Genomic DNA, 12,074 nt, shown 5'->3' on the forward strand with positions numbered 1-12,074 from the left:
TCTTGACCTCAGACTGGGGCGACGGTTCATCTTTCAGCAGGACAACGACCCTAAGCACACAGCCAAGATATCAAAGGAGTGGCTTCAGGACAACTCTGTGAATGTCCTTGAGTGGCCCAGCCAGTGCCCAGACTTGAGTCTGATTGAACATCTGTGGAGAGATCTTAAAATGGCTGTGCACCGACGCTTCCCATCCAACCTGATGGAGCTTGAGAGGTGCTGCAAAGAGGAATGGGCGAAACTGGCCAAGGATAGGTGTGCCAAGCTTGTGGCATCATATTCAAAAAGACTTGAGGATGTAATTGCTGTCAAAGGTGCATCGACAAAGTATTGAGCAAAGGCTGTGAATACTTATGTACATGGGATTTCTCAGTTTTTTTATTTTTAATAAATTTGCAAAAACCTCAAGTAAACTTTTTTCACGTTGTTATTATGGGGTGTTGTGTGTAGAATTCTGAGGAAAAAAAATGAATTTAATCCATTTTGGAATAAGGCTGTAACATAACAAAATGTGGAAAAAGTGATGCGCTGTGAATACTTTCCGGATGCACTGTAGGTATTGATGCTTTACTGGTTTGTATAATATGATTTTTTTAGCCATCCCAGAAGTATACAGTTTTCTGTTTTGAACATTTTACTTTGAATTGTGTAAAATGTTATAAGAATGATTGTCTTAAATTTTTAATAAACTAAAGTGTTTTAATTAGACAAGGATCACACACAAATGCATGCTGTCATTAGAAATGTTTGACTGAACTTAAAATTGAATTATATTCCTTTAAGCAAACATTTGATATTTCTATTTTTGTGTATGTTTAAAATATGACTCTTCTAACATAAAGGTGTGCCAGTCAATACATGGAATCATCTTGGTAATTAATGACATAGACAATTGTTCAAAATGCGCATAATGTATTATCTGTACATGTACAAAAACAGTAACTGTTGTATTTGTATTACACCTTACACATTTTCAGATTTATTTCTTTAAAATACAGGAACAATGCTACAAGGCACTTGTGCAGTTTGCTAAAGGAAACATTTGAAAGATCCACAAAGAAAATGAGTATTTGTAAGTGTTTCTGATTTTTGTGATTGTTTTTGTTATTTTTTACTATACAGAACATCTGTTAGTCATAATATTAAGTTTTGTTCACATTTTAAAGCATTATTTAGAACACTTAGGTAAATTATATCATATCTATGAAATGTACAATATTCTTAATTATGCAGAGTTATTGAAAATGTAAATCAAGTATTTGTGTTTTCATCAGAAAAAAATTGACTTTCATAGGTGTAAAACAGAAGTCACTAGATGAAAATTATTGAAAATCAGTGGAAAAGAAAAATATTAAGGTTTTATGTGCTCGTTCATGAGTGCATAATTGCTGTAAGTTGAGACCACTGTAAACTGAGACCCAGATGTACTTACTACACATACTGTACATCCATAGATTTCATTACATCTGTATCATCTATACTTATGGACTATAAATAAATCTATTATTCCTTTTGATATTCTGATTTTCCGCCTGTGAAACAAGCTACTCAGATTTGTTAGGGCTTCTAAGCTCTTTCCACTTTCAAATCTCAATTTAAATATTAATCTTTAACACAGAGCATTTGGCAGTTCACTGTGAATATCTATCCAAAGTTCCTAAATGTTCCTTGCTGTAATTATTTTCTGTTTTTATGTATGTTCACGTAAAACGCACAAGTACCTTTTATTGTCATTATGTTTGTCTTTCTGCTTGTATGAAAAAATTCGGCTTTGTATCAACTGATTTTTTTTTTTTTTTTTACATTTGATACACTTATTCTTCAAGGAAGTTTATTTAGTAAAGTTACAGTTTCATAAAAGTACTTAGAATAGAGCACTTTGTATACTCTTGAAATTTCAGAAACTCACATTTGAAAATAAAGCAGAGAAATCTCTACTGCTGATTAATTTCCTGTTTAAAATGTACCTTAAGGTGATTATTTCAACCTGTAAATATTCATTTTTTACATGTCCATCTCAGAGTAGTGTTCAAGGGCAGATTTCAGTATACAGTAGATTTTACCTTCTCATCAGAAACTTCTTTCAAAACATTTATGTTTAAAAAATATGAGTAATAATTAATTGAAAACGACCTCAAACAGCAGCTAACAATCATGCATTAATTAATGCAATTTTTATGTAGTTTGATTTGGATTTTGATGTTCATGAAAGCTATTTCAGTCACTGCAAGCCTATCTGTGCTAGGTTTTTAACTATACGAAATTGTAAAATGCTAGCAAAAATTTGTTTACATACTATACCTGTACTAATATTTGTACATTTTGTTATCCGTGAATTAGTGATCATTGAATTTGATTCAATTTAATTTTGATACAAAAATTTTAATGAATAAAAATGTAGTATCTGTTATGGACACTTAATAGTTTGTCCCAGGATTATTGTGAGCGGACTGGAAAACCATAAAATGATTCAAGAACCAAAGGTCTGGCCAGAAATGAACCAAAAGTCAAAGCAGGGAAGTTAATCAGAACTAACCAATTAAAATTAAAAGTCAAAGACAAATGCAAAGGCAAAATGTCATAAAAAGTCATAATCAATACAAGGATATTAACACTAGGGCCTACTTGTTAAAGAAGCAAATTATCTCTTGAGTTTTTATGATGTTTATAAGTGATGACATCATTGTCCTGGCATTCGTGATGACAAACAAAATAACAAATAAGGAAAAATAGACAGCAACAAAAAGCAACACCCAAAAAACAAAATTTAAGCTGAAAACAAAAATCAAGAAATAAATCCTCATGTATAAAAACCTCAATCCAGACCAAAAGAAACATATAAAAATGGCTAAATACTACAATATCTCTGTCTTTGATGAAGGGAATAAACAAATATTAAAAGTAGTCCTTTATTCAAAACCATTAACTATGTTCCCAAACTCACCTGAATGTTACGCCTTTCCTATATTTTGTAACTTGGCTTGTCTTGTACTTAGACCTTTGTGAATTTGAGTTACCGTATATACTCTCGTATAAGTCGGGTCTTGAAACACGAAAAATCGATCAGAAAATCAGACCCAAACTTATACGCCTGTTCAAAAATACAACACTTTTTTTTTTCATCATCTTGCTTTTCCTATCTCGTACCAGTTTCTCAGAAACATTGAATTTTGTTGCAGCAGCACAGTTACCAATTTCTTTTGCCACTTCAATGATGGTAATTTAAAACCAGCTTCATATTTTCCTCTAATCAAATGCTCCAACGTAGGTAAGGGATGCTCTTACGATAAAGGTATAGGAGAGTGTGAGATACAAAAAACACAAAACAGTGCAAACATCGCTTTGGAATAGTTCGGGTATTACCGTGTGGTCACATAGGCACAATACATGGGGACAAAAAAAGGCATTGTGCTCCATGGCTACTCTCTCAGGTGCAGAAGCTTATTAAGGCCGTGGAGAAGAAAAAAAAATATGGACACAGTGAAGAAAAAAAAGGATATGTTGAGAATAAACAGGAAGAGAGGCAGTCAGTTTAAGAAGCATGCACCAAGTAACATGGGTCAGGGAACACTTAACAAAAAGCATTTAATGTGCTCCATTACTTATGACGGGGTTTGAGAAAATCTAGTAAATGAAACATCCACCCATCCATTTTCCAACCCGCTGAATCCGAACACAGGGTCACTGAGGTCTGCTGGAGCCAATCCCAGCCAACACAGGGCACAAGGCAGGAACCAATCCTGGGCAGGGTGCCAACCCACCGCAGGACACACACAAACACCAAGCACACACTAGGGCCAATTTAGAATCGCCAATCCACCTAACCTGCATGTCTTTGGACTGTGGGAGGAAACCGGAGCGCCTGGAGGAAACCCACGCAGACACTGGGAGAACATGCAAACTCCACGCAGGGAGGACCCGGGAAGCGAACTCGGGTCTCCTAACTGCGAGGCAGCAGCGCTACCACTGCGCCACTGTGCCGCCCTTATTGTCAACATACACTTTTTTTTTTCTTCATTATGTCCGTATTTTTTTTTCTTCTCCGTGGCCCTAATATGCTTCTGTACTCGGGTGGATAATAGCATGTCATAATCTCTTAGAACCATGGTACTTTTCAATCCAGTTTTGAAAATTCATGGCATAATTTGGATATTAATGTGATGGCCATAGTTTACAAAACGTCTAGTATAGTAACATTGTGAAATACAAACTCCTGAAGGTAAATTTAGACAGGGTGTTTTAGAATGCAATTTCTGTAGTCATGCTAACATTACCATTTACATTTGTGTCCTCAAGCACTAGAATAAGTTTAGTTTACTTGTTAAATTTGAAAGGATAAAGAACATACATATAAAATATTACAATTTTATAAAGTTTGAGAATGTTAATCTTTTACAGGGATGTTTATTGCCATATAAAGCAAAGATATGAAACTTTGTAATTATCAGCTGGAAGTATAAATATAAACACAAGAATGATTCTACCACCAATTTAGTGTATGTATTTCATTTCAGTGTGGTGTATGTACTTTATTTCATCCATGTTTTAAGTGCTTTGCTTAAGATGATAATTGCTTTACTTATTCATGGCATCATTGAAAGCAATGTAGAAATTAGCCCTAACCCGCAGTAAATTTTTTAAATGGTCTGCCTTCAAATAGATGTAATGCTACACTTTTTACATTAGGTTTAGTTTGTTCCTTTAGTTTTAGTCAAAGCTAGAAAATGCTGATAGTCCATCAGTCCATAACTGCAAGATTTACTGTCAGAGTAAAAGTTTGTCAGTACTATTTTACAAAAGGTTTTCTTTATTTTATTAATTCTGGACTTTTAGCATGATGTCAAAGTCAGCTGGCTCTTTTTTAAATACATGTTTATGGGTGATTGTAGGCTAAACCATTAGGGTGCATGCATGACTTTTGCCTTTAAATATGTTACAAGCTTTTTAAAGCTAGAAGATTGCCTAACACAGTCATTACCACAGTCTGGCACACAGTAACAGTCAAACATGAGAAACCAAATCTTTAGCTGGCAGTTTGCTGACTATTTTGACATCTGATCTATCTTCAGAGAAAGAAGTCGTCTTTAAAGATGATGTCCGCGCTGTTGTATGTTGTTGGTCCTGGTTCAAGTTGAGACCTTTTCTTGTGTTTGTTTTGGTCTCATAGTCCTTTGTGACCATGGTGTGGAGTTGTTTTCCTTAGCTCTTTGCTGTGACTGCTGCAACTTTGTAGCTTAAAGCTTACCTGTTTTCTGGCATAAGAGTTTAGGTTTTGAAGTCTACTTCTGAAGTAAGGCTGCTTCTCAGTTTTCCTAGAATGGGCTCCATCACTAGCACTGAGCTTAAGCTGGGAGGACTAGATTTGAGAGCTGCTTCCTTCCCTGGCTGGTATTCATATTCTTGTTTTTTTATTTTTTGTTCATTTTTAGTCTTTGATATGTGTTAATGTTACTTTTGTTTATTATTTGCTGTATTCCCAATGCCTATGTTATGCGCATTATGTTTTGTGGGTGATTCCCCAAGAGGCACCACAAGGGACTCCCCCCAGCCCTTTAAAGGGGGCAGGGGGTGGGGGCACATAATCCTTGCAGTTCATTTGAATGCACCTGGGAGTTGGTGAGTCTTTTTTTGAGCCGTACTTGTGCTTTTATGATTTACTATATTAGTGACCCTTTTGCTCTGTCCTTGATCACTCTTTAAATTTTGTATTCAGATTTTGTTTGCCTGGGCTTGCCTTTGCTTTTTGCAGGCAATTCCTTCTTGCCCTTTGTGCTCCTCTAACAACAAAAAGCTCTGTGAATATGTTTGTAAGGAATACATATTTTTATTTATAAAGATTTGCTCTTGTCATTAGCTGGGTTTTTGTGACTTTGTGCTTTGGAACTCTCAAGCTTCATAACAGTTCAGAGCATTCAGCACTAAGGGTTTATGGAGATTAACTTTCATTTGCAAAGAAATAGTGTTCTTGCTTCCAAGAGAAATGGTCAGCTTTTTGCCCCAAAAGTGGGTTAGCTTCCTGCTCCACAGGGATGTGCAGAAGAGCATGTACCTCGTTTTTATGGGAGATTTAGTTTCTTGTGATTGGATCAAGCATTGCATATGCTTATACTCTAGAAGAGTTATTTTGTCCATAAGATTGAACCAGAGTTCACATTTTGGTTAGATGTGTTTAACAGAATGACCGTTCAGGCCTTTTGGTCTATAGGAATCTTTATACACATGTTAATTCCACATTGATTAACAACTTGTGTAATAAGATCAAACTCAGAACGCAAGGTGAGAAAATGTTAGTAAATCTACAATTCAGCCATTCATTTTACTCACTCTGAAATGAATGTAGTGTGGTGCTGATGGCTTTCTGCATTTCTGTTTTTTCAGTGGCAATAGCCACTTTGTGTTATATATATCACTAGTAAGAATTAGAATGAGAGATACAGGTATCAATTAATTATTGACTAATTAGAATATTAATGAAATACATTTCCTCCAAAGAAATGGTTGTAATTTTACTGATTGATTCCCTGTGTGAATGTGGAACCATGCATTTGTGGGCCGTATAAGCTAGCATACCATCCAGAGCTGATTTCTGAATTGACCTAATAATCTAATGTCTAATTATGTTATTTAGTATATTAAATACAAATGCATAAAATTTATAGGATATTAAAATTTTCACTAATCAAAATAATTGAATAATGTGAAATGTGAAAAATCTTTTTTAAGTTTTCACTAGTCAACATGAAATTACACATATCTCCAATTAGATTTTACAATTATGTTTCAGTTTTGGCTAAACTGTATATATATATGTTACAGTAATTTGCTCAAATAAAATGGGATATATTCTATAACATGAAAAATGAAATGTTAAAACAGCCCTCCATACACATTTCAATGAAAATTAAACTCTTGACTCAATCCATTTGAAAAGATTTTATTGAAGAATTGCTTTGTTAATTCTAGACTCTGTAGTAGTACTTATGATGATGCTAACTAGAAAATGGAATGCTTTTATATATTGATACTCATGTGATGTGTTTAACATAAAACTAGCACAGATCTACCAGGACAAGTATATTTATGTCCAACTAGGCCATCCACGTACTAAAATGTTTGTTTTAGATATCAAGGCGTTGTTTCAGCACATTTACAAAAGCACCTATATTAACTGATTGCTGTCCGTTATCACTAATATCATAGAATATCTAAACTTTTAAGATTTTTGGACATCTTGGGTATTAACTTACAAAATAAGACAACAAATGTAATACTAAATAGTCTTTTTTTGAGCAAAACATCAAATGTTTTTATGTTCATGTAACCATTAGTCCATGTGTACTACTTATATTCCATTTTCATATACAGTAATCCCTCACTTATCGCGGGAGATAGGTTCCAAGGACGACCGCGATAACTGAATTTCCGCGAAGTAGGGACACTATATTTATTTAATTATTTAACGTGTATTTGGACGTTTTTAAACCCTCCCTGTATTGTTTACAACCCACCATTTACTCTATTAAAAACAGGAACAACTGCTAAGCAATATGAAATCGGTAGATAAGTTTACACTTACTGTATAGCGAAGTACACGTAGCAGCTTTTAGGCGGTCATGACGTCGTCGACCTTGTTGCAAAGATTCCTAAAGCAGATTCCATCCAGACTACTGCCTTATCACGTCCACTTGCAACTCGTTTTGCACCCTGGTTAAAGGACACTGCGGCTGTAGATCTTATATGCTTTTCCTCCTTTTTAAATAAAGAGAATCGATGTCCTGCAGCGGTGTAGCTGTTCCCTTCCTTCAACATATCCAAAACTTTTACCTTTTCTGCAATCATTTGCATCTTCTGTTGGTGCTTGGACACGGCCCCTGAAGCATTAGCACGTTAATGATGAATGAGTGAGATGAGACTTCCTGGTTAATGCAACACTCATCGCTGAGCCAATCAGCAGCACACAGGAACTTAACTGCGTGCTCTGATTGGGTAGCTTTTCAGCAATCTGCCAATAGCATCTCTTGTATGAAATCAACTGGGCAAACCAAGTGAGGAAGCAAGTAAACAGACCCATTGTCCGCAGAAACCCGCGAAGCAGCGAAAAATCCGCGTTATGTATTTAGATATGCTTACATATAAAATCCGCGAAGTCGTGAATCCGTGAAAAGTGAACCGCGAAGTAGCGAGGGATTACTGTATAGTTAGTGCACAGCTCCTTAGTACTGGAATCTCCTTTTCCTTTTTCATTGCAGCTTTTCTCACGTTGAATTGCAATATCTTTTCATCCACAAAATGTTTTGCAGAGATATGAGATCATTTTCTGTACATGTAGTCTTTTGTATGCCTATTTTAGTAGCTTTGCTGCCTACAGCAAGTGCAGTCTCTTCACAGAAAAGAAAATTAAATGAAATCTTGCAGAAAAAAATGCTTTATATAGGAATATAAAAATATTTGTGAAGTTAGAGGGAGGTTACTTTAAATTTAAATTTAAGTACCTATATTTATATTGGATTTATGCATTGATGCTGATTAACGTTGGAGGCAGAGTAGTGATTAAAAAGGATTAAAATGCAGAGACAGATATGATTAAAGGAATATTCCATCCATATAATTATATATTTTTTTTATGTTACAATGTAGAACTGTACTCTTACACAATAATATGTAACTATTCTTTATAGTGTAAGCATAATTTAGGATTGGTAGTGGTGTTTAGTGATTAGGAAGAATTGTTTAGCCAGATTGACTGCAGTAGAGCAGAAACTATTAATGTGTAAAGTAGTTCTTACTTTTAATGACCGGTAATGTTTCTGTGGCGGCAATAACCCAATGAGATGAGTACCAAGTTGAGTCTAGCCTTTTGATTATATTAAATCCACATTTTCTGACCAGTGATGTATAACGATCATCAACTGAGTGCAGTTTTAAGCCTATTGTCCTTTCTGCTGTCAGAATGACATGCTGCATGCGATACAGGATTTAAATAAAGAAATGCTTTGCCAAAACAGACATTTGCAGAGAAAGTATGGATTCCTACAATGACTTGTCTATAAAATAAACCAGCAATAATTTTGACAGTTTAGACTTTTTACCTTGGTGGGGGAAAGGTGCACAGCTGAGCTTTTTGATGAGATAATTTAGTTTCCATCCCTATTCAAACTGTGTGTGATAGTGGTGGTAAGAAATTTAAATGATGCTACCCTGTTACCACTCAAATTTAATAATTTCAGAACATTGTTGAAGTTTGCCAAAAACCACAAGATTGACCCAGTGGTGATGTGGGATCAGAATTTGTAACCAGATGAGACCAAGGTAGAGCTTTTTGACCAAAATTCGAAGAGATACAGTATGTGTGGCACAAATGTAACACTGGCCAGACCTCAGAAACATTATACCTTATGCGAAGATTGGTGGTGCTAGCATTATGCTGCTTTTCATCACCAGGAACTGTATATGTGGTTAAAACAGAGGAAAGATTAGATGGTAGAAGATACTGCATGTATTGCGAGAGAACGTATTTCATTAAAAAAAACTCAAGCTTAAATGAAACTGAATATTTTAAGGCAGTAATCCAAAACACAAGGCTGAAGAAAGTTTAAAGGGGTTCAAAAAAAAAAAGTGACTGTCCTAAAATGGTTCTGTTAAAGCCCTATCTCTATCCAGTTCAAAATCTGTAGCAGTATTTGAAAGTTATGGTGCACAGACCACTTGAACTACCTTAAGTAAATATGCTTTGAAGGATGGGTCAAACTCACTCCTGAGCATAGTGCAATCTATTAAAACAGCTGGAAAATAAAAGTTTATATTTTGAACAACCTGTACAAAGCAGCTTGTCTTCTGCCAGGGTCTGTCACATCTTAGTAAGCACCAAACACTGTAGCTAATAGGTGTTCTTGGAGGAGTTGTTGTGAATTTTGTGACAAAATTAGTGATCACAATGTTTAGGGACGTATTCTGTATATTTTAATTATTTGTACATTTCCCTGTGTTTAAAAGAGCAATTTTACTGAGATTAAATTATCTTCATTTAAAGTAGACAATCCTACAGTGGTAACTGCTTTCAAACTGACATTAGTTTTAAGAAAAAAATTGCTACTATCTTTGAAGATGTGAGTCTTTTTAGATAATACATGACAGTAACATGTCAGTAGTAAAATAATTTTGTTGAGTGAGAAGGCTCTATCAGTATTAGAAGCACATGCAGAACGATAGAAATAGAGCAATATTTCATTTTTACATGTTCTTTTTTAAGGAAACTATTCATACTTCAAACAAAACACCATGATGTTATTGATATATCACAGTATAGAGATCCAACCTAGGTACCTACAATTTGGTAAGGAGCTTTCAGTGAATAATTTTGAGAGGTGATTATTTTCTTTGGCAACATAGGAAACATCTATGGTCCATATTTATACTTAAGAAAACTAACTTTAGCACATACTTGACAGAAGTAAATACGGTATAAATGTTGGTTATATAAATAGGGGTATTACCAAGAGAACATGTCTGGTCTTCGTGTTGACACCTCAATTTGCAGTCTTCTAAGTCTTCATTTTGCAATGTTATCCTTCTTGAACTTTCGGCTTCCCATATCAACTAGTCTTCTGGCTGTACTATCCACGACTGGCTTCATGATGTCCAGTTAATAAAGAGCTGGTTTAGGGCTGCTCCATTAGGCAGTTTCTCCTATCCACCTTTCTTCATTTTTCTTTCTTCCTTACTTCGCCTTGCTCTCCTCCGTGGTGTGTGTGTGTGTGTGTGTGTGTGTGTGTGTGTGTGTGTGTGTGCCAGTTTACCCATCCACTCTTTTTTTTTTTTTCTTATGTAAAAAAAATTTTAATTAAGTTGTCTTTTCTAACTTGTTATATTAAGTACAATCGCAGAACTCTGTTATTTGCTTTGCATTAAAGTTAAATTATTGAATTAGGGTGAGAGATGCAGGAACGCATTTGTTTTGCAGCCAGGGGGGGATCACGTTATTACCTAAAGATAACTTTAGAGTTTTATACAGAAGGTACGTCACATATATATAGATATACACAGTATGTTGTCACACACGTGCGATTAGGAGGCAGTCAAAGAGCCTAAAGGTGAGTGAACTATCGTGAGATAAGGGGTTATCACGTGGTACTTACCTGAATCTCTTCTTTCCACAGAAAACCAGAAGGAAAATAATTACCTCCACTTCCGGGTATCAAAATGGTCGTGATAACGTCACTTCCGGCCATCATCAATGACGTCACTTCCGTCTCTTTCAGATCAAGTCACTTCATGCCAACCATTTCCTGTTCCCATAATCCTTTGTGTATAAAACCACCATTTTTCTCGAAGTAAAATGTCAACTGTACTTTAAAAATAAGACTTTTGATCTGTTTATTTTTATATTGTCTTGGGACAATATATGGGGACGGTCCCCAAACCTTTTTCTGATTCAAGACTTGTTTTTTTCATGGGATAAACTCCCACAATATATATATATATATATATATATATATATATATATATATATATATATATATATATATATATATATATATATATATACAGTACACCCCCAAAATTTGCGAGGGTTACGTTCCTAGAGCACCCGTGAATTGTGAAAAACCATGACTTTTGGATGTGGTTAAAAAATTCCTTTTAAATGGCAATTTTTATAGTTTAAACCCAAAATATACCCCAAAGCACTTTAATTTCATTGCAGACTCAGCTTAATACATTACCTAACAAATTACCTTAATACATTACCTAAAAAAAGAATGTAAAGGTAAACCGTCTACTGTACAGTACTGTACTGCTGTGTCTCCTGTGGTGCTATAATGTAAAATACCGATCTTACCACTATATTTACTGTAATTCATGCAAGCGCGTTTTCTTTGGTATGCCCTGTCGTTTTCTTTGTTACAAGTAGAGTAAATATGTCATAATTTCCATCCATCCATCCATTTTCCAACCCACTGAATCCGAACACAGGGTCACGGGGGTCTGCTGGAGCCAATCCCAGCCAACACAGGGCACAAGGCAGGGAACCAATCCTGGGCAGGGTGCCAACCCACCGCAGGACACACACAAACACT

The 12,074-nt window shown here is 35.2% G+C and overlaps 2 protein-coding genes across 3 annotated transcripts in view; both read left to right on the plus strand.

The window, feature by feature from the left end:
* Window positions 1–12,074, plus strand: part of slc25a55a (solute carrier family 25 member 55a) — a 640,168-nt gene that overhangs the window by 226,882 nt on the left and 401,212 nt on the right. The window lies entirely within an intron of this gene.
* sycp1 (synaptonemal complex protein 1) overlaps window positions 1–12,074 on the plus strand; it is an 85,132-nt gene that overhangs the window by 19,474 nt on the left and 53,584 nt on the right. Inside the window, exon 7 of the mRNA XM_051924314.1 lies at window positions 999–1,072. Within this exon, the coding sequence (XP_051780274.1) occupies window positions 999–1,072 (74 nt within the window). The remainder of the gene's footprint in view (window positions 1–998; window positions 1,073–12,074) is intronic.

The sequence above is a fragment of the Erpetoichthys calabaricus genome, chromosome 3 (assembly GCF_900747795.2).
Source record: "Erpetoichthys calabaricus chromosome 3, fErpCal1.3, whole genome shotgun sequence".
NCBI classification, from domain to species: Eukaryota; Metazoa; Chordata; class Cladistia; order Polypteriformes; family Polypteridae; genus Erpetoichthys; species Erpetoichthys calabaricus.